The 23,661-nt window shown below is 49.1% G+C and overlaps 1 protein-coding gene across 1 annotated transcript in view; it reads right to left on the bottom strand.

Annotated features, from left to right (window-relative positions):
• Positions 1-5,130: 5,130 nt before the first annotated feature.
• Positions 5,131-23,661, bottom strand: part of MCM3AP (minichromosome maintenance complex component 3 associated protein) — a 52,405-nt gene continuing 33,874 nt past the window's right edge. The window contains exons 20-28 of the mRNA XM_077879468.1: positions 20,187-20,340; positions 14,830-15,088; positions 14,550-14,647; positions 13,528-13,918; positions 12,001-12,258; positions 11,405-11,534; positions 9,659-9,865; positions 6,474-6,624; positions 5,131-5,420 (exon numbers count right to left, since the gene is read on the bottom strand). Coding sequence (XP_077735594.1) covers positions 5,262-5,420; positions 6,474-6,624; positions 9,659-9,865; positions 11,405-11,534; positions 12,001-12,258; positions 13,528-13,918; positions 14,550-14,647; positions 14,830-15,088; positions 20,187-20,340 — 1,807 coding nt within the window. The 3' untranslated portion in view covers positions 5,131-5,261. The remainder of the gene's footprint in view (positions 5,421-6,473; positions 6,625-9,658; positions 9,866-11,404; positions 11,535-12,000; positions 12,259-13,527; positions 13,919-14,549; positions 14,648-14,829; positions 15,089-20,186; positions 20,341-23,661) is intronic.

The following is a 23,661-nucleotide window of genomic DNA, read 5'->3' on the forward strand; positions in this document are numbered from 1 at the left end:
TGGAGAGCCGGCCGCCCCAGGGCGGCGGGGCGGGGCCTGTGCGGGCGGGGCGGGGCCTGTGCGGGCGGGGCGGGGCCTTGCTGGTGGGGCGGGGCCTGCCGTGGCGCCTCGGGCCGGGCGGAGGCGGGAGGGGGTCGGCGGGGAGCCGCGCCCGAGAGGCCGGGCGGGAGGTGCGAGGGCTGCCTGGAGGCGGCGGGGCCCGGCAGGGGCCCACGGCTGAGAGGACCCGGGGCCGCGGAGGGCGGTGGGGGCAGCCTGGGCGGCCCGGGGGGGCCTGGAGTCTGGGGGTGCCCGGCCGTGCCCTCGACGCCCCCGAGGGAGGGGCCGCCCTGTGCCGCCCCCGGCCCGCCGCGGGGACCTGGGGACCTGGGGACCTGGGGGCCGCGGGGCCGGGCTCAGGACGGTCACCAGCCGCTCCCTCCGCCCACGGAAGCGCGCCCGACCCGCCGGCGAAGGGGCCCCTCAGCCTCCAGCCGCGCCCCGCCCGCGGCCCCCGCGGCCCCCTCCGCCCGCCCACGGCCTCCCCACAGGGCCCAGGCGGCAGGTGCCCCAGAAGGGCCTGAGTCCGTCCGTCCTCCCGAGTCCACCGTCTAGAAGACAGGTGGGAAGTTGTCTCCGAGAATGGGGCGGGAATGGGGGCTCTCAGAGCCCTGGTCCGGCAAAGCTGAGGGAGGAACGAGGTTTCAACTGGAGCAAGTTTGGGTTTTGAGATTTTACGGTGCTGGACTTTTTAGGAGCAAAGTAACAATCTCTTTTTTAGTATCTTGGAAGGGAACAAAGGTGTAGAAATCCCCCTGAGACTTCACAGGTGAGCTCCCTAGAGACCGTCTTGAGAGAAAACAATGCTCCTCTCCACCTGGGCCACCAATGACTGGGCGTATGATGGTGTCACTGATAGAAGTAGAGAAAGCGTTGAGGAGAATTTTACCTTAGACTGGGGCGACGTTAACACAGCGATGCCCGGTGGGCCCGCAGGTGGGTCCGCTGGAGTGTGGCGGCGCTCGGCAGAGAGGACAAGCCTAGAGCGAGGACTTCACGAGTTACCTATTTGCAGGTGATGCTTGAAAACATAAAACTGGACAAGATTAACTAGCCGGTAAGTATTCGAAAGAAAAGATTTTCAGGATGAGCCCTGGGGCACCAACCGTTCCCAGTTCAGAAGAGAAGGCCTGGCCCGAGAAACGGGACATAAACCAGAGGAGGGTGGACTCGGAAGCCACGTGAAGACATGGCGGGCTGTGTAGAGATTTTGGGGGGATTGTAAAAGGACGTCTGAGAATTATGATTAGATGTGGCAAGACAACTTATTGGTGACCGATAAGAGCAATCTTGGGAAATGTGAAGAGAAAAGCCGATTGTCAGAGTTTGGGGTTTTTTTTTAAGAGGGAAATTTCCAGTTAAACGTGTCAGACTGAGCATGGCACTGACTTCCGCTTCGAATCCAAACTGTATTTACGCAAAGTATTGAAGGATAAAAACTCACAGTGCAAGAACGGGAGAGGAAGTACCGGTAAACTAGATAGATCAACAATCTAGAAGCCGTGCTGTGAGGAGGGATGATAAGTGACCTAGCGAGCCAGAGAAAGCTGAAACCCCTATGTGGGGGTGAAGCCATCAAGAGAAGAGACCATTGTTGCTAAGGAACCCAAGGACGGGGCAGAAATTGGAAAACCTTTGAACAAGCAGTATGATGGTAGACCCCTTCCCCTAAAAATAAATAAGCAAACAACTCTGCCACCAGGCTTTTCTCTTCACGTTGCCTAAGATTGCTCTTATCAGTCACCAGTAAGTTGTCACATCTAACAGCTGAGTCGGAGCAGGTGTGAACTCAGGAACCACGCAGCTGGGGGCCACTGAAGATGGGGGTTGAGGGAGTCTTACTGGAGGAGGCCAGGCCCACTTCTCCCGCTCAGCTGTACAGCTTCAGGCAGTAAGAGGATTTCTCTGGAGCAAATGGCCCCAAAAGACATGCAAACGTTGGCAGCTGAGACCCGGGAGAAAAGGGAGAAGCCTCTCAGCTGGCAGGCTGTGTCCTTTGACATAGAGCTTCCAACAAGCTCCTCAGAGCCCCATCAACATGAGCCAGACATTTGAGGAGAGCCTCTGAAGAAAGACGAAACACAACAGAAAAGGAAATGTTGAGAAATGTAGATGATCCAAGGTGTGGACAAGACCTTTGACAAAAACCCTTCAGCCGAGGGCATGATCCTGGAGTCCCGGGATCGAGTCCCACGTTGGGCCCCCTGCACGGAGCCTGCTTCTTCTCCCTCTGCCTGGGTCTCTGCCTCTCACTCTCTCTCTCTGTCTTTCTCTGTGTCTCTCATGAATAAATAAATAAGATCTTTTTTTAAAAAGTCCTTACAGGGGTCGAACGTTGCACTTGTGAAACAAGAACACCTGACGCTTTCCATCCCAGCTCTCCTCTTCCTCATTGCTTACCGCCAATTAGCACACCAACTCGCCTACTTATCTTCATTGCCTGTGTCCCTACTAAGATATAAGCCATGTGAGGGCTGAAATTTGCTTGTTGCCATTTCCCCAGCACCAGGAATGATGCCTAGCACACAGTAAACACTCCAAAAGTATATACTGAATAAATGAATGAATAGGATTCATTAAAAAAAACAACAAAGAGGGATCCCTGAGTGGCGCAGCAGTTTAGCGCCTGCCTTCGACCCAGGGCTCGGTCCTGGAGATCCGGGATCGCCTCTCTATGTGTGTGACTATCATAAATAAATAAAAATAAAATAAAAAAAAACAAAGAGTCTCAGGAATAAAAAATATGGCAACAGATTTTAAAAGTCACTAGAATAGGAAGGTAAGATATAACAATATAAGAAATAAAAAATAGGGATGCCTGTGGTTCAGCAGTTGAGTGCTTGCCTTTGGCCCAGGGCATGATCCTGGGGTCCCGGGATCGAGTCCCACATCGGGCTCCCCGCATGGAGCCTGCTTCTCTGTCTCCAAACTGGCAGGCCAGATTGTTTTCTAAGGATTCCTGCTGGGCTGCTGAGACGGCCTGGTTGGTTGAGCGTCCTACCATTGATTTCGGCTCTCATGATCTCAGGGTTGGGAGATCGAGCCCGACGTCAGGCTCTGTGCTAGGTGTGGAGTCGGCTGAGGATTCTCTCTCCTCTCAAAACAAAAAAAAAAACCACAAAACATTCCTGCAACACTTCCCATGTCACAGGCTCTTGTACAGAATGACCTGGGTCCCATCTCTGCCATCTGTAGACAGAGGCTGGTCATGCAACGCTGTGACAGTTCTCCCACGTGAGTTCCAAAGCTGGGCTTGCATTTTGCTCCCTGGGGCACGTGCCCTTGGAGCCCTGAGATTCCCCGTAGGAAGTTTCACTACCCTGAGGCCACCTGGCCGTGAAGAATTCAGGCCACACGGTAAGGTTACATAGTGGCCACTCAGGTTGGAAGCCCCAGCAGACGGCCCAGCCAACAGTGCAATGTCACCTGCCGGCCAGGTGAGTAAACTGGTCTTGGACATCCGGCCTAGTCAAGCCTTCAGGGGCCTGCAGTCCGCTGCCAACACCTGACTGCAAGGGTCTGAGAGATCCCAAGAGAAAGCTGCCCGGCTGAAGCCTTCCCAAGTGTAAGCTATGATGTGTGCTTGGGGTAGCGGGTCACACGGCAGGAACTATTGGGGAAAAAGCACTACGAGGTGCTGAGCACAATGTAGGCGAGTAATGGACGGAAACCAACGCCTCAAGCAGGTTGTTGAGAAATTTAAGAACACCAGGGATGGAGACGATTTGTAAAACTTCCAGCAACAAAAAATGAAAACAGTAGAATGATCATCCACCTAAAATTCTATTTCCATTCAAATGAATCAAATTTAAGGGTAGAAATATAGTCAAGATATGTAGGCTCAGAGGCTCTTAGAATAATGGGCTCCATCAAAATGAGAAAGCAAACAAAGCAAGAGGAAAATACAGGACTAAGAACCCAGGAAATGTCCACGCTGCAGCAGAAAAATGGGTGTTTCCCAGTGGGTTATCATCTCCGTAAGAAAGTGGAACTAGCAAATTACCTGATGAAAAAGATCGTGTGAGAAGCAGTTTTACGCTTAGGGCAGGAAGTTTTGGGTAAAGCAGTAATAGGAATATAGAAGAACACGTAAATGAAAAAAACAAGGCGTCTTTCTGTAGCTAGCTCAGATGTATCCTTCCCTCACACCAGCTGCAGCAAACTCAGGGTCATGCCCTTCCTTGTTCACCTACACAGCTACGGCTCCCCCTTTAAGATTCCTGCCTTGTCTTGCTGACCTCCTCCATAGAACATTTTTAAAAGAATATGTGACCAGGACACTTGGGTGGCTCAGTGGTTGAGTGCCTGCCTTTGGCTCAGGGCATGGTCACGGGGTCCCAGGATCAAGTCCCACGTCGGGCTCCCCACAGGGAGCCTGCTTCTCCCTCTGTGTCTCTGCCTCCGTCTCATGAATAAATACAGAAAATCTTAAAAAAAGAAAAAAAAAGTGACCAAGTCACTTTTCTGCTAGTATCCTCAAACAATGGATTCCCATAGCACTCAGAACAAGGCAGCAAGGCTCTCTGGGCTGGCCTGTGCCCTCACTTGGCAGCACTACCAAGCTGGCACCTCCAGGTTTTCATCCTATGCTCTCAGCTGTGTCACATCCTCCCCTTGCTTCCAGTGCAGAGATGCCCCATGTACACCCTCAGATTCTTGGCTCGCAGAGGTGAGCTAGGTGGGCCTGGTGAGCATGGCTCCTGTGCCTCCTCTGTCCCTGCATCCTGACGTCTGGCACATCGCTGACTGCAACTTCCCTGGGACACACAGCAACGTACGCTGCAAACTCCCTCAGTGCACAGGTTGCTGGATGACGGGCTGTGGAGATGAAACAAGAGTAGCAAAGACACTACCCTGAGGGCACCTGGGTGGCTCAGTGGCTGGGTGTCTGCCTTCGGCCAGGGCGTCGTGACCCCAGGGTGCTGGGATGGGAGTCCCTCCTCGGGCTCCCTGCTCGGCGGGGAATCTCCCCGCTGCCTGCATCTCTGCCTCTCTCTCTGTGTCTCTCATGAATAAATAAGATCTTAAAAACAAAAAAGACACCACCCAGGAGAAAAGAGCCTTTCACTCTGAAAACTGGGAAAGGCCTAATGAGACATTCAAATAGTTTATTTGCATGATTAATCATCACATTTCCAACAGTGCGTCAAGCATCTGAATAACATCATTGTGAGTAAAAGCAGACATCTTTTGGAGACCTTCCCGCTCTCAGGTCTGGCAGCTCAGATGTCCACCATGTCCAGCAGTGCAGAGAGATGCAGCTCAGAGGCAACTTCCTCCTCCCTTGAACTCTGCATCAGCCTCTCCAAGTGCTTCAGCCGTTCGCTTACAGAAGTGCCTGTTGCCTCTGACAACTGCAGCTGCTCTCCTCTCCTTTTGTTCTATTTAAATAAAAAAGAATGTAAAAATAGTTTTAGGAAATCCTTAAACCCAAATATATTTTCCTTAAGGACAGTAAGCAAACTTCATCGGGGGCCTACTGGGCTCAACAAACCCAGACGCCTCTTGGCATCTTACATCCTTCCAGCCTCTTCCTGCACGTACATTTACGGCTGGTGTCACCTGAGCACAGAACGTTCCTTCAGACTGTATCATCAACAACTTCCAGCATCATTTTTACAAATATCACTGTGAAGGGCTCTGAGCTATTCCATCATATGATGTGAAATCGCTTAACCAGACTCTCATCTTTGCATAGTTTCCACTTGTTATGCAATATGATTAACACCACAGGCGTCAACAACAAAACATTAATTTTTGTTATATATATAATAGTTTCTTCAGGGCAGAACCATTAGGTCAAAGTGTACAAATACTTTTAAAGTATCTGCCAAACTGGTAAACATACATAGTGCGTCATCTTAATTTGCTTTTCTCCCCTACTGAGGGGCTTCCTACACCAGCCCAGGCGCATACTTTCTACCTGTCCGGCAACATGCATCTATGATGATCACTCAATTTTTGCTTCCTTCACCGCTGAATGAGGATGGTGAGGTAGAAAGACCTGGGCCACTCCTGAGTGAGCCCCTGCCATCTGTGACTTACCGCCCTCGTTCATTAATTTTCCTCAGGGAAAGTTAATCCCAGAAAAGAAGACGGGGTGATGCCAAGGCTTGGGCATTATGTGCACAAACAGAAGCCACCGTCAGTCACCACCTTTGTCATTCTCAATGCCCTCACTGCATGCCAGCACACGGCTATGGGTTGTGTTCAGTGCTTAAGCATGTTGTCATTCCACTCTCCATTTCTCAAGCAGAAACTCAGATTAGCTGGGCATCTGTAACACTGACAGATTACATTTAAGAAAATACCTAATTTAACCTAATAACTTATTGGTCATCATGACACCATACGATGAACAGAGACGTTACTTTTCCCAGCCGTTCTCTCAGTCTTGAATTCTAACTCAAGTGCCAAATATATTCTCCTCCCACCTGAGGGCTAGCAGGGGTCACTGTCTTCATCACAGGGTCAATACTCTGAGGCAGAGACACCAGAGTCTGAGGAAGGTAGAGAGGAAGGGACATCGAATCCATAAATGCTCCCGAGTCTGCAGACAACCACTGCTGAAGCTGATCGTCAAACCTAAAGCATTTGAGAATGAGGAAGAAAGCATTCACTTTTCTCCAATACAAATTTTTTATTTTTAAAAAAGATTTTATTTTTAAGTAACCTCTATACCTAACATGGGACTTGAATTTACAACCCCAGGATCAAGAATCACACGTTTCATGACTGAGACAGCCAGGTGGCCCTACTTCTAATTTCTTAAAGCTTTGCTTTTTTACTAAAGATAGAATGAAGTTATAACGTTAACTGAGAAGCAGAACCATACTCTTAAAAAAATTTTAATCTTCTCTTTAATTTATAAGCCCAAGTTAGATTTAATGGAAAGAGTGGCATTTATTCACAAACTGCTTTTGCATGTTACTTAACATTATTCGTATTTCTCTCATTTGGTTTTATTTTCTCTGCCTTATTTTGGTGTTTAAAAGTAATTCTTATCTCTTTTTTAAGATGTACTTATTTATTTTAGAGAGTGCACAAGTAGGAGGGACAGAGGGAAAAGGAAAGAGACTCTGAAGCCAACTCCACACCAAACAAAGAGCCCGACGCAGGGCTTGGTCCCATAAGCCTGAGATTACGACCTGAGCCAGAATCAAGAATCAATGCCTAGGCAACCTTGCCACCCAGGTGCCCCAGTTAATTCTTATCTCTTGATGATTATCCATATGTATGGATTGCTGCTTATAGTTTAAAATTAACTCAAAATAGGGGCGCCTGGGGGGCTCAGTGGTTGAGCATCTGCCTTTGGCTCAGGGCATTGATCTCGGGGTCTCGGGATCGAGTCCCACATCAGGCTCCCTGCAGGGAGCCTGCTTCTCCCTCTGCCTGTGTCTCCACCTCTCTCTGTGCGTCTCTCATGGATAAATAAATAATCTTTAAAAAATTAACTCAAAATAATATCCCACTGCCACCTACCACACTTCAGAGCTGTTCACTCCATACCCTTGTCTTTTCATGAAAAAAACCATCTGCTCTAATTGCTTAAATAATAGAGATCTAGGAAAATCTACTTTGGAAATCACAACACATCCACTCACTCTTCCAACACATATTTATCAAGCCCCCACCAACACTAGGCACCATTCTAGGTACCAGGGATATAGTGCTCTAAGAAAACCCACGGCCCAGCTGTAAACCCTTTAGTGAGAGGAGACAGACAGGAACACAAGGAAACGGAAATGTGGTCTGAGGGTGAAAAAGACAAAGCAGGCAAGGAGGGCCTCACTGAGAAGTAGACATCTGAGCAGAGACTGGACGTAAGTGCGAGGTGAGCTGTGGGGACTTCAGGAGGGTAGCTGAGGGGCAGCCTCAGTGGTTTAGCACCGCCTTCAGCCCAGGGTATGATCCTGGGGATCCGGGATTGACTCCCACGTCAGGCTCCCTGCTTGGAGCCTACTTCTCCCTCTGCCTGTGTCTCTGCCTCTCTCTCTCTGTCTCTCATGAATAAATAAAATCTTTTAAAAATATAATTAATTAATTAATTTTTTAAAAGGAGGGTAGCTGAGGGTTCCAGGCAAAAGGAGAAGCAAACACAAAGGCCTGGCCGCACTGCCCAAGGAGCAGAGAGGTCAGAAAGGAAATGGGTACGGATCATGTGGGGCCTGCACACCTCGAAAAGATTTTGGCTTTGATTGGAAAGGAGTCCCTGGAAGGTTGCTAGCTAAGGAGAAACACCTGAAAGGCTCATACTGGGTCTGCCTAGACCACAGCCCACTGCAAAAAGTAGTCCAATTCCGAATATAACCTTAATAGAAAGAATAGGATTTACAGATGAACTGGATGTAGAGGGATAATTCTATGACATTTAGCTTGGGCAACTGGAAGGGCAAAGCCCCATCAACTGAGAAGACCATCAACAGAGGAGCTGATTGGGGGAATACTGGGAATTAGATGCGGGGTGTTAGCTTTAGAGGGCTATCAGGCATCCTATAAATGACTAATGAAGATTTCAAGAGACCAGCTGGATATTCAAATCTGGACTTCAGAGAACTCAGGGGCTGAGATATAAACTTGGAGTCGTCAGAACACTGATGTTAGTTAAAAATCCATGGGGGGGGAACCCATGGGGGCACCTGGGTGGCTCAGTCAGTGAAGCAACTCTCTTCGGCTCAGGTCATGGGATCAAGTCCTACATCGGGCTCCCTGCTCAGTGGGGAGTCTGCTTCTCTCCCTCCCTCTGCCTCTCTCTTTCTCAATAAATAAATAAAATCTTAAAAAAAAGAATCCATGAAAATAGACGCTATCACTGGGGAGTGGGGATGCAGATGACACAGAGGATAGGTGAGGGTGTGGGGGGTGAGGAAGAACCAGGAAGAAGAGAACAAAGCTGTGGAAGGAACAAAGGCTGGGGACAAGGGTTCATGATCAGCTCAGCACTGTGCAGGATGCAGTGACCCCGACCAGAGCGGATACAGCCACGGAGGTCAGGAGAGACTCAAAAGAGGACAGAAGCGAGGACCACGTGTCTAAGGAGTTTACAGTCAAGGGGATGGTCCGTGGTCTGGGTGCTGGGGGGTGGCGGGGAGGAAGGAGACACAACAGGGAGGGCCGCTCAGTGTCCTGAGTGGGTGCGAGGCGCTGCCCATCTGCTCTTGGCGATAAGCTAGACCCAGGGAGGCTGCTGGGGGCTGGGGGTGGGGTCGGACCACCTCGTAAACGGCCCTCCTCCTGGTGCTCTTGGTGAAACCAAGAGCAAGGGAGGTGGGAGATGCAGAGGAGGGTCTACCGTGTGGGACGACACACCGGCCCCCGAGGGCTTGCCAAGGGCAGACCTGGTGTCCGCCACATGCTGAGCGCTCACCACCCGCTGAAGACACGCCAGCAGCCAGCCGGCCACTTCCTTCCTGCCAGAAATCTTAGGACTGACCCTCAGTAATGAACAGTAAAGGAAACGGATTTCAAATAATGGAACAGTTTAAGACATACTGAGGCACTGCCTCTGCCTTCAAAGAGCTTAGACTTCTCTCTTGAGCAAGGCACGTCACTGTGCTCTTTGCCAACCCAGCAGGAAGCAGCCTAAAGGGTACAGTGCGCCGAAGGGAATGGACCTCACCTCTTGCTCTCCTCCTTCTCCAGCAGCAGACTCCGGGACAGGCACTGGGCGAGGAGCTCCTGGGCAGAGGCTCCGCGCATCAGATCCTGCGTGCTGGGAACCCGTCCCTCCGGGCCACGCTCCACACTCCTCTTCCCTTTCTGGTGCACATGCAGTAATGGAGCAGGAAATGTGTTTGCAGCAGGATGATAAGACTTTATCCCCAAACTGTAAGTACATGTTTTGAAATGATTACAGTCAGGAAAGAGGGAGAAGGGTTCCTCCAGCATCAGGAGTGGGGGTGTAGACACAGAGTCCCAGACCTCGCCTAGTTCCGGATTCCCTGAGGGTCAGGCTCGGGCACAGAGGGCGGGCAGCCGGCGCACAGAGCCTGTGTCCTAGGAGTTTTGTTTCCCATCCCAGGGCTATCAGCAAGGTCTCTAGTCTCCCTTCATATTGGCAGGGTTCTTACTTTTACATTTAGCTTTTAAATCCATGTGTAAGTAACAGTCACGAACAGCGGGAGAAAAGGCATCTACTGTTTCTTCTAACCGGGCCAATCCTGGACCTTCGGCACGTGTGGCTGTTTCTGGACTTCTGACCTATTTGCTGCAACTTTGCTCTATGCTCTGATGTTGCGCACAGCACACCCTCCGCGTTATTCAAAGTTTTCTCAACAACTGCTGCACATTTTCTCATCCTGATGAATCTGAGATTTAACTCGTCAAGACCAGGGGGATAAATCCTTTTGGGTCTTGGGTTAGAAACGCCCTGACTGGACAGTTTGAGAACCGACATCCTCCCAGCACTGCATCTTCCCTTCCACAGAGCTAGCTGGCCTCTCACGTACTCAGGTTTTCTCTGTACCTTCAAGGCCCTGAGAGCCCCCCTCACAGGGAGTTAGTGCCTTTCCTGGGTCGGTTAATGTCTGTAGGTTAGGGGTTTGCTGCTCCGAGTGACGATGTGCACCTGCCACCGGCCCATCGGTCTGATCCGCTTGCTGAACCCTCGATAGTTCTAAGGATGTAACCGTTCATTTTCTTGAACTGACTGTTTTACTGACTGGAAATGACAGTTCCTACCACCTTTCAATATTTAAGCCATCTTATCGGTGTCCCTGCACTGGGCAGCATCTCAGGACGACAGTGACTGGGTGACATCAGAGCAGCTCAGGCTGGTTCTGACGTCAGTGTTTCTAACATCTTAGTAAGAAGGAATTTTTTTGGGGGGGTACCTTTATAGTAGAAAACCTTATCAAGCTAAAGATATTTTTTACCCAAGTTTAATAAGAAATTGTATTAGGAATGAGTATAAATTGGGGTGGGAGGGTATAAATTTTAAGAAAAGCATTTAAACACTGAAATGATCACTGTTTTTCTGCTATGACAGCAAATTACATGAGATTAGATTTCTGTTGATGTGGTTTATCCTGGGATAAACCCTGTGAGTTTTTTTTATGTATTACCAGATTACATGTGCTAACACGTTTTATTCAGTACTTTCAAGCCAGGTTTGTAAGTCAGATGAGACGTCAGCTTTCTTCTATCTACCCTCTGCTGGCTCTGTTATGATTTCAGTCAGGTCTGTCTGCTAAATGAGATGCCTGCATGAGAAGGATCTAGTCCTCGAGTATTTGTCGGAATACACACAGTGGGCTAGATTCCGTGTGTAGGACATTCACATTCTGTTTATGTGTTCTGGAGGAGAATCACTCAGTTTGCTCTGCCAGCTGTCAAGACAGAAAGACACAACAGACATGGATCTCACCGCTCCTGACTCAGATGTAGCTCCTTCTGTGTCTGCATTCTGGCTTGTTCCCACGACAAAGGAATGTCATATCTTTTCAAATGGTTTTTAAAAAAATATACACATATCTGACCATCTTCACTCAGAGCCTCTGAAATTACAACACAAAAACAAATGAGAAAAGAATATCAAAAGAGCAACAAGTGACCACTTGAAATCTGTTTACAGACACTGACTTAAGGACAAACCCTACTAATTAATCAAAGTCACACAACTGTGTGACTCCCATGCTCGACCAAACATGTCCCAGTGCCCGTAGGTCATTTAAGGTTCACACAGGCTTATGGTCATTATGACTGCTCGGAGTCACCAAAATCTAACTTAGAGCCAGCCAAGGGAACCATGTCAGGGAGGAGGTCCAGGTTCTCCTGGAACATTCCTTGCTCCTCCCGATGGTTACAATCTCCTGGAAGTCACTGCCCTGACGGGGAGTCCTATGGAAAGGAAGGCCGCGACCCCACAGAAAAAGAAACAAACATCAAGTAAACACCTTTCTTTGCTGAAACTAGACGAGGTCAGTCTCCTAGGAGGTGACCCTAGCACCGAGGACTAACTACCTGATGTGACGGGAAGCCTGGGGGGTGTCCAGTCCCTCAGCTTGTGGTTGATGCACAGAGAGATGACATCATCCCATGGGATCTCGGCAACCGAGGGCCCTGATCCCTGATCCAGGGGATGGCTCTTGCTCCTCCATCTGCGGTAGGTTCTGCAGAGCAGGTTTTCCACCTGGGACTGTAGGACAGGCTGCGTCTGGCGAGAGCTGGGGATCTGCGAGGCATACTGGATGACCATGGAGCACATGGGAAGCCAGGGCGCTGGAAAGAAAGCATCTCCACAGTTACCAGGTTTGGCCAAAGTGTACGCAGGCACTACACAGAATGTTCTCATTCTACATTTTCTTAGAAAAATACAAATGTGAGGGCGCCTAGATGACTCAGGCATCTGCCTTTGGCTCAGGTCATGATCTCAGGATCCTGGAATCGAGCCCCAGAATCAGGCTCCCGGCTCTCTGCTTCTCCCTCTGCCCCCACTCCCCCACTTGCGCACAATCTCTATCACTCGCTCTCTTTCAAATAAATTATAAAATCTTAAAAAGAGAGAGAGAGACAGAGAGAGAGAAAGAAAGACAACCGTGAATTTGAGAAGTTTGCTTCTGAATTTAAATACAAGAGAACTGGAGCTGTTGAGGGAGAGACCACATCCCAGGAAGAGCTTGCCCAGGCAGTCGCCCTGGACAAAACATACAACAGAGTCCACCCTAGAGGCTCTGACCATACAGCCCTGTGGTTGCCCCAGAAATCTGTATTTTGAGCAGCCAACCGGGCAGCTCTGGGCTTCTCTTGCGGAACCCTGCCCTAGCTCACAGCTGTGTGATCTGCTTCCCTCTGGGTTTCTGCAGGAACAAGCAACTGCTGGACCTCCTGACAGCCACACCCCGAAGTCCAGAAGGGCACCTGAGGCCTCTGTTCCACAAAGGCCCAGAAGAGAGTGGCCCTGCCACGACCACATGCAGTGCCCCGTAAGTAGCATACCCCTCACATTCCCTCCTAGCAGAGTCAGCAATGGAAGGGATGACCTCCTTGCCCAGCCCCAGGGGACCTACAGTGCTCATCAACGCAGTGTCATCTGGGCACCACCAGAGGAAGGAACACTGGTGCTAAGCAGCACTATCATGGCACCAGCAGAGCCAGCAGTGTAGGTGGGGCTGCATGGTCCCCTTGCCCTGGGCCCCCAACCCTGTGGCAAAGGCAGGACAGAACCTGCTTCTATTCAAAAACTACAGGCCTTGGGTTGAGTGTCCCTCCCAACACCACTCGCCACCTCCTTCCTCGGCTATGCGGACACCCGCAGACTGCTGTACGGGTGGTGAAGAGCCAACAGCCCTACACAGACCCCCAGCCCTGTCTGACGCCTGACCCAAAAGGCAGGTGCAAGCAGGTCCAGTGTGGGGACAAGGAGGGAGGACATACCAACCTCACACGGTGCCCAGTGCCTGCCAGACTGTCAGTACAGTAAGAAAGGGAACAGGAGCCTGGCTGCCCCTCCTTCCTCCCCAGCCAGGACCCCTCAGCATGGGCACGTACCCCCCGGGGGAGGGAGGTCCATCTGCGGAAGCTGGAAGCTGAGCACAGCCTGCCTCAGCCAGGCCAGGTGCTCCGGGGTGTTCCAGTGAAGGTGAGGAAGCAGCCGGCTGCCCCCGGCCTCAGCGAACTCGGTCACAGGCCAGGACAGGTCACACAGCTGTTCAGAGGACACCAGGGAGGCCAGGAAGTGCAGCACGCTGTTGAACAGCTCGATGATGGCTCCGGGCTCCTGCGACATCAGGCCACCCTGCCGCCTCTCCCTTCTGTCGTGGAAAAACCGCCCACTGAACTCACGGCCAATGCCATCTTCCACATACTGAATGAGCGTCTGGCAGCAAAGGTCGAGGGAACAGGGGCAGTGGGAGACAAGCCACTGCACGGCCCATGAAACCTGAGACACAGAGAAGAGGTGCGGTGGACAATCCATCCTGTTTCCTGAAAGGGCCCCTCCCACAGCTGCCACGGCAGGTGCCACAGGGAGCACCAGCTCGTCAACCACACCTGGAAGCAGGCAGAAGCGTCCCCTGCAGCTGAGTGCAGGCTCTAAGGGCCCGCAGAGGGGTTCCAGGTCCCATCCTAACCCACGACTATGGCCTGCAGGTCAGCGCTGCAAGTGCTCAGCCCCGACGGAAACCAGACCTGAGCACGGTCTTGGCGTACCCAGGAGGAAAGCTCGGCCTCCCCGTGCTCAGGGGGACCTGCATCTCCTGCGCGCCCACTGCTCTCCCACCCCACATCTTCTCCCTGCAGTTGCTTTCACTGTAACACCAGCACTGCTTTCCCTAAACTAACAGTTACAACAAAACCTCTAGAGAAATGTGCATGAACAATTTAACTGGTTGCAGACAGCAAGACCACGGGCAGATTTTATCTTATTCTGATTTCTGCTTTTATTTTTTGAAAGCTGTCTGTCAAAACATAAAAGTTAAAAATCCAAGCAGTAATACATACCACATTCAAGACAGAACAAAAGGGGACAACTGAACGACCTTACCGGGCCTTTAGAAACGAGGAAGCCTTACCTTAGTTGTGCCTTGTAAATCGTTAATGGAATCAGGGATCTCAATAACGGTATAATCTGAAATCAGCTTAGCTGAGACCAAATCCTGCAGCATCAGACCTTCGACAGAAAAACAAGCGGAGGTGACCTGTCTTCTGCTTCAGCGTGCAGACAGACTAACACACCTCCCCCCGCCCAGGTACCGCTGCCCCTCAGCTCCCCCACCGCCAGCACTTCCTGAGACCAGGGGCTTGACCCATTTATTAAATATGCTGGTTCATCAACAAAAGGCCTTCACAAACCATCTTCCACTTCCTTGTCCATGGTGTCCCCTCCTGGGCTAGGTACAAGGACCACAAGGGGAAGCGCAGGCTGGAAGGGCTTGGCCTGGAGTAGCTGCTTCAGCTGCAGCAACGCAGACAGCCAGTACACGTCCTCCTCCGCCATGTCCTCGCTCTCCACTTTGGGGGGAAGCAGCAGCATGAGCCCACTGGCGCCCAGGAGCTCCTTCTGCGTCTCCACAGCATCGAGGGCGCAGTCGCTGAGAGCACCGTGAGCCACCTGCAGCAACATGTAGGCCATCAGGAGGGACACACCAAGGGACCAACCAGCAGAACAAGGGCAACCAAATGCTCATGGCTCTCTAGGCTGCCCTCCCTCCATGAGGCTGCAAATGAGTGCAAGAAACAGCCAGGTCAACAGATAATTCAGCCTCTACAGGAACTGTGTTTGAAGAGGTTAATCTTAACAATCACCCTTAAACAGGTATAAAAATAGGTAAGCCCAAAATACAAACAAGCCAGGTAAGCCCAAGACGACAGGGCATAAAGGCAAACCAGCAGCAAACAAGGGATTCTGACCAGTTTCCAGAAAGCATCATGGAGACAGGAACCACTGCATTAAGAAAGCAGAGGAAGCTAGACCTGAAGACCTAGAGATGTAGGTTCGGGAGGCACCAGGCCTGCTGAGCCTGCAAAAGCTCCGAACACTCAGACCCAGAAGCACCAAGAGCCAGAGGCAAGGTTCGGGACCACATGGCCAAGTCACGCACAGAGCAGTGCCCTCCAGGTCACCTGCCCACCTACAGGCGGCCTCTAAGTACAATCTGCCCCCTGCAGGCGTCCTATGCTGAGAAGATGCAGGCACTTAGCACTGGCCACACCCTACATGTCCCAAGAGGAAGAGCCAAGATGAATCCTTTCCAAAGAAACCAAACAGTGCAAGAGACTCATCGACCCTGACATCTGAAGGTAGCTCCCCCAAAAGGTGGGCTTGCTGTTCAGTTACTCTGTACCCACCCCACCCAAGCACACAGCTTATGAGCAGCCTTTAAGGGCCTCATTCAGGTACAGGCAGCCTCAGAGAACATGTCTGAGGAGAGCCTCTAATGTGAGAGAGAGACTAGAATAACAGAGAAGAGGAAATCCAAAGGAAACAGATAACGCATGGGGCATAAGAAAACTCAGACCTCAAAAATCCTAATTTCCTCTGATGATGCATCCAAAAATAGTCATCAGATGATGTGATAAACTCAAATAAGGATGAGAACGAGGAAATCAAATGATATCCACGGAACAGAAAACTCAATAGACCATCTGGAATATAAAAATCAATGATTCTCCCAGAGCACAATATTTAAAAACAAGACAAAAACTAGGATAGAAAGGATAAGAAGCCCAGAGGATTAAGTGAGGAGATCTACCATGTGTCTCGAGGGAGCTCAGCAGAGCACAGAAAGAGGAGGAGCCCATGTGGCACCACGACGCAACAACGTCCCGCGAGGGAGCGCACAGAGTCAGCAGCAGGCAGGCCTCAGTGGATTTTCAGAACCCCAGAAACAGAGCAGCCTTCTAAAGAAAAACAGAACCAGGCCACAGAGAAAAGAACAAGAATCGCCTCAAACATCTCAACAGCAACTCTGGATGGAGCAAAACTGGAAGGAAAAACCTTTCAACCCACACTTCTATAAACCTAGTTAAACCACAAAGCACACGTGAAGGATAACACACGTTGAGAGAGTCTGGGGGCAAGGAAACTCTATTCCCACAGATCGTTTCTTTGGAAGAAACTGGAAGATGCATCCCACCAAACAGGAAACAAAAAACAGCTGCTGCTGTCAACGGCAAGCCCGGGTAAGCACTTGTAGGAGTCAGGTGGGACCTAACAGCTCACTTCACCCACAGGAGCACCCTGTGCTGTGTGGCCTGGGGCAATTTATCCTAACTTCTCAGAGCCGCAGGAGCCTCTATGCTCTTCAGTAGGAGAGAGATCATAAGGTCTCATTCACATGTGGAATTTACAAAACAAATGAGCAAAGGGGGGAAAAAAAAAGAGAGACAAACCAACAAACAGACTCTTAACTGCAGAGAACAAACTCATGGTCACCAGAGCGGAGGGCGGTGAAAGAGGTAATGGGGTAAGGAGTGCACTTGTCATGATGAAATAAATACGTAAGTAAAATAACACAAAATAACATAAAACAGATACAAGCAAGCAGGAGAGGGAGAGGGGAGGATGACAGTTGTAATTTGGGATATAAACCAGGGAGGAGGCGTGCTTGACACTCCCCCCCACCCCATGGCTTCCTTCTACCACTGGGACATTAGCTCCTGAGAACGGGGATGGATCTCTGTTGCCTTCTGCTATATCCCCGCACCTGGAATACTGCTTGAGACGCGAGAAGTCACTCAGTAAATACTTGTGAAATGCATACCGGAGTGAATGGTGAGGAATGCAGTGTGACTTCTGAAGGAGAGAGGCTCTCTCCAACAGGTACAAGCCAGCCCAAGACTGATTAAAAACCAAAACAAACAAAGCAAAAACTATGGAAAGGGGAGGAAATGAACAAAGTGAAAATCAGGAAAGCTCAGCGAGCAGAGACCCTATGGATGTTATTAAACATATAAACAACATGAAGGGGATCCCTGGGTGGCGCAGCGGTTCGGCGCCTGCCTTTGGCCCAGGGAGCGATCCTGGAGACCCGGGATCGAATCCCACGTCGGGCTCCTGGTGCATGGAGCCTGCTTCTCCTTCTGCCTGTGTCTCTGCCTCTCTCTCTCTCTCTGTGTGTATGACTATCATAAATAAATAAAAATTAAAAAAAATAAATAAATAAATAAACAACATGAAGTATTAAAGACAAAAAAAAAAAAAGAGGGCCCCTAAGAGCACTCATACACAAGGCACTTGCCCAAGGTCACAGTCAGCAGGGGGGGAACAGGACCACGTAACTGGTACAGAGACCCAAGTGGCGGTCAGCCCAGACGGGAGTTAGAAGACTCCTTTGTCAAAGGAAGGGATAAGGTGAAGTGACCGAGCATCTGGAAAACCCTACAAAGTTTTTTTTTTTTCCTACAAAGTTATATACAGTCCACACACTAGCACATTTGGGTAAAAATTAATAAGAGACATAGAAAAAATTATGTAAGTGAGAAAATAAGGCAACTATTACTTGCAAAAAAAATAAATAAATAAGAGATGTAGTCACAGAACACTTGTGACTGGGGCAAACAGCAGTCACACAGCCAATAAGATGTGACCCCACTCTCTGAGGTAAGACAAAGTGATGATGTAGCCGCCCTGGAATTTGGGGAAGGCTGGGTAGAACCAGGATATGAGAGTTCATTCCTCACCCAGCATGGGGTGCAGCCACGAAGACAGCCCCCAGGATCCCAGCTCCCAGTGCCCATGCCCTTCAACAATCCCCTGCCCTGACTCGTTTGTAACAGACAGAATCAGTAAAATAAAAAATAAATGGAAATAAATGGGAGGGGCGCCTGGGTGGCTCAGTTGATGAAACATCTGACTTCAGCTCATGATCTCGGGGTCTTGGGATCAAGCCCCATGTCGGGCTCCTTGCTTAGCAGTGAATCTGCTTCTCCCTCTGCCTGCTTGCTCTCTCCCTCTCTCTCTCTCTCTCAAATAAATTACAGCAAATTATGGGGATCCCTGGGTGGCTCAGCGGTTTCGCGCCTGCCTTTGGCCCAGGGCGCGATCCTGGAGTCCCGGGATCGAGTCCCACGTCGGGCTCCCAGCATGGAGCCTGCTTCTCCCTCTGCCTGTGTCTCTGTCCCCGCCCCCCTCTCTATCATAAATTAATCAATCAATCTTAAAAAAAATAAATAAATAAAAAATAAATTACAACAAATTAAATTTAAATTAAACTAAAATTTTAAAAAGGCAGAATCAGACAAAAGTGACAGGATGTTGCCTCTAAGATTAGATTAAAGAGACTGTCTTATTCTGCTGATGGCAGGCAGCTGCCTTAGCGAGAAGCCCCAGCCACAGCTGGCAAGGATGTGAATCCTGCCAACAACCACAAGAGGAAGATGGAAAATGGATCTTTCCTCAGTCAAGTTTTGAGATGAGACCAGAGCTTTGCTTACATCATGATCCCACCTTGTGAGAAACCCTGAGCTACAGGACCCAACTAAACCACACCTACACTTCTGACCCACAGAAACTATAAATAATAAATGTTTGCTATTTTAAGTTGCTAAGTCTGGGGGCAATTTGTTGTATAACAATAGATATATTTTAATGTGAAATCAGTAGAAAACATCTAAAGTAGCTAAGTTGAGAAATAGCAGCGTAAGTATGTGATTTGGAAATACAACAGAAATTAAGCCCTGGCCCCTAAGCAGCCTAAGGTGACCTCTGAAAATGGTTCACGACTCACTTGACCCAGAAAACCCTACAAAATCATGCAAATCAAGAGGTTCAAATCTTTGTGTTCACATTAAGGACACGTGTGAAACTGCCCAGGCCATCAAGGATATGTAAATCCGAAAAGCCACCAAGTATGTGAAAGATGTCACTTTGCAGCAGCAGTGTGTACCGTTTCCTTGCTGTGATGATGGAGCTGGCAGGTGTGCCCAGGACAAACAGTTGGGCTGGACCAGGGTCAGTGGCCCAAGAAGCGTGGTACTTCACGTGCTTGAAAATGCGGAGAGTAATGCTGAATGTAAGGGCTGAGATGTAGATTCTCTGATCACTGAGCACATCCAGGTGAACAAAGCCCCCAGGATGCAGCGCAGAGCTTACAGGGCTCATGGTTGGATTCACCCACTCATGAGCTGGGGATAGGAGCTAGGAGAGGGGCAGGCAAGGGCTGCTGTCTCATTATAAATTGTAAGATGTTATCTGACTTTTAAACTACATTTAAGTATTACTTTGATTAAAAGACAAAAGAATTGGGATGCCTGGGCGCCTCAGTGGTTGAGTGTCTGCCTTTGGCCCAGGGCGTGACCCTGGGGTCCCGGGATCAAGTCCTGCACTGGGCTCCCTGCAGGGAGCCTGCTTCTCCCTCTGCCTGTGTCTCCGCCTCTCTCTCTCTCTGTCTCTCATGAATAATAAAATCTTTAAAAGAAAAAAAAAAAAGACTTAAGAATAAAGTCAAGAGGAACAACAAACTCACTGTCCAGTTGGTGAACCAAACCATGACCGTCACCTCTGAATAGTGACAGCATAGATACCTATCATCTTTATGCTTCCTCTATATTTCCTTGTATTTCTGTACTTTCACACATACATTACTTTTACATTTAGGAAATAAATAGTTATCAAAACAGAAAAACAGGCACTTATAGGATTCTAATAATGTCTGGCAGTGAGCGAAATAAGAAAATCACAGAAGCAAACACACGTGATTCTTACCCACCTTTATGCAGACGTTGACAGCAACAGTCTGATCCCCTATGCTGCTGAGCGCATGAAATAGAGCGAGTGTCTGAATCCCCCCAGGCTCACTGCCTGTGTCATCCATGGAGCCGTCACCTCCCATGAACTTGACTTGTAACCAGTTTGCTAAAATTCTGTGAATAAAAGAAAATAACAATTAAAAAAAGATTTTTTTAAAAAGGTTTTATTTATTTATTTAAACATGATGGGGATCTCTGGGTGGCTCAGCGGTTTAGCGCCTGCCTTTGGCCCGGGGCGCGATCCTGGAGTCACGGGATCGAGTCCCATGTCGGGCTCCCGGCATGAAGCCTGCTTCTCCCTCCTCCTGTGTCTCTGCCTCTCTCTATGTCTATCACAAATAAATAAATAAATTAATTAATTAAAAAAAAAAAACATGAGAGACACAGAGAGAAGCAGAGACACAGGAAGAGAAGCAGGCTCCATGCAGGGAGCCTGATGTGGGACTCGATCCCAGGTCTCCAGGATCACACCCTAGGCCAAAGGCGGCACTAAACCGCTGAGCCACCCAGGGATCCCAAGATTTTAATTCTAAATGTAACCTATAAAGATTTTTAGGAAAACTTAGGCAGGGAACTACCATACAGATGTGGGTTGACAGATATCAACTGTGATGGACTTCCCTAAACCCCATGTTAATCAAGGATCAACTACATACACACTCTACAGAATCAAATTTCATGCCGGAGCTCTTGAAGATTATTGGGATGTACATTTCTTAGAGAATAAACTTATTTAGCAAATCAGAACACAGCTGTTTTGTTCTAAGAAATGAATCATGATTTAAATACTTTTAAAATACTGCAACTCTCCTCTTTGCTCAGATGTCTTACAAACTGGATGACCTTTTCTTTAGCTTGCATGTGTTTCAATAGTAACTGCTAAAGAAGGAATGTATTCAGAGAACTTAGTACCCTTGAACACTGCTAACAGGAATGGAAAATGGGTGCAGCTACTGTGGAAAACAGTCGGGCAATTCTTCAAGGACTTTTAAACATAAAGTTACCTCACAACCTAGCAATTCCACTCCTAGGTATGTAACAAACAGAACTGCAAACATCTGTCCACACAAACACATACACATGAATGCTCAGAGCAGCATTATTCATCATAACCAGAGAGCGGAAACAACCCAGATGCCCATCAACTGACGAAAGATAAATAAACTGTGCTATATTCATACAATGGAATATTATTCAGCCACAAATAAAGAATGAAGGGCTGATACTGCTACAAGATGAAACCCAGAAAACAGGATGGCTGAGTGAAAGGTGCCAGTCATAGGTCTACACATAGTAGGACTCCGTTCATATAGGAAAACACATAGAAGATAGAGACAGTAGTGGTTTCTGGGAACTAATGACAGGGAGGAATGATGAGTAACTGCTGATGGATACGGGATTTCTTTGTAGGTAAAACATGTTCCAGAATTAGTGCTGATAGTTGTACCACTCTGTGAATATGAAAAAACAGTGAAACCAACTTTAGATGGGTGAAATGTATCATGTAAATTACATTGTCAATAAAGTTGTTAAAAAAGAAAAGTAACATGTTCTGCTTTAAAGTGTTTTCTGGACTACAAAGCTGTGATTATCAAGACAGTGTGGTACTGACATAAAAAGAGACACACAGGGATCCCTGGGTGGCGCAGCGGTTTAGTGCCTGCCTTTGGCCCAGGGCGCGATCCTGGAGACCCAGGATCGAGTCCCACATCGGGCTCCCGGTGCATGGAGCCTGCTTCTCCCTCTGCCTGTGTCTCTTCCTCTCTCTCTCTCTCTGTGTGACTATCATAAATAAATAAAAATCAATTAAAAAAAAAAAAAGAGATACACAGATCAATGGAACAGAATAGAGAATCCAGGAATGGGCCCTCAACTCTACGGTCAACTCATCTTCGACAAAGCAGAAAAGACTCTCCACTGGAAAAAGGACAGTCTCTTCAATAAATGGTGCTGGGGAAATTGGGCAGCCACATGCATGAGAATGAAACTGGACCAATCTCTTACACCAGACACAAAGATAAACTCAAAATGGATGAAAGATCTAAATGTGAGACAGGATTCCATCAAAATCCTAGGGGAGAACACAGGCAACACCCTTTTTGAACTTGGCCACAGTAACTTCTTCCAAGATACATCCATGAAGGCAAGGGAAACAAAAGCAAAAATGAACTATTGGGACTTAAAAAAGCTTCTGCACAGCAAAGGAAGCAGTCAACAAAACTAAAAACTTACAGAACGGGAGAAGATATGTGCAAATCACATATCAGATAAAGGGCTCGTATCCAGGATCTATAAAGAACTTATCAAACAACACCCAGGAAATGAACAATCCAGTCAAGAAATGGGCAGAAGATGTGAGCAAACATATCTCCAGAGGAGACCCACACGGGACCCCAGACACGCGGAAAGATGCTCCACGTCCCTCGGCATCAGGGAGACACACACCAAATCCACGTAGGACCCCCACCCCGTCAGGACGGCCACCGTCAGGAGGCAACAGGTGTGGGGAGGATGTGGAGAAAGGGGAGCCTCTCTGCTGCTGTGGGAACGCAGGCGGGGGGGGGGGGCACCGTGGGGACCTCGAGGAGTTGGACGGGCAGGAGGCCTCGAGGAGTCGGACACGGAGCTGCCCTCCGACCGGCAATTGCACTGCTGGGTACTGACCCCGCAGCCCAGAGGCGGTGAGCTGCAGGGGCACCTGCACCCCGCGTTCCCAGGGGCCGTCTCCAAGGGGGCCGCGCTGCGGGAGGAGCCTCGATGTCCACGGACACATGCTGGAGGAAGACGTGGTCCCTGCGCACCCCGGGTGTCACTCGGCCATCAGAGGGGGGAGATCTCGCCATTTACACGGACATGGGGGGAGCCGGAGGGCGTGATGCCGAGGGAGGCGAGTCAGCCAGGGAGAGACATTATCACACAGCCTCCCTCATACGGGGACTAGAGGAAATAGTGAAAGGGATTATAAGGGAAAGGAGGGGAAGTGAGTGGGAAAAATTAGAGGGAGACAAAATGAGAGACTCCTAACTCTGGGAAGCAAACAAAGGGTTGCAGAAGGTGGGGGGATGGGGTAGCTGGCTGACAGGCACTGAGGAGGGCACTTGATGGGGTGAGCACTGGTTATCATACTGTATGTTGGCAAACTAAATTTAAAGAAATTTTTAAGGGACGCCTGGGTGGCTCAGCGGTTGAGCATCTGCCTTCAGCCAAGGGCGTGATGCTGGAGTCCTGGATCGAGTCCTGGATCGAGTCCCACATCAGGCTCCCTGCATGGAGCTTGCTCCTCCCTCTGCCTGTCTCTGCCTCTCTCTCTGTGTCTCTCATGAATAAATAAATAAAATCTAAAAAAAAATTAATTAATTAAATTTTTTAAAAAAGTGATTTCTGGAAGCAGTTTGATTATAGAAAATAATGCCATGTCAATTTCTTGAATTTCTT

Source organism: Canis aureus, chromosome 30 (assembly GCF_053574225.1).
Source record: "Canis aureus isolate CA01 chromosome 30, VMU_Caureus_v.1.0, whole genome shotgun sequence".
Taxonomy (NCBI): Eukaryota; Metazoa; Chordata; class Mammalia; order Carnivora; family Canidae; genus Canis; species Canis aureus.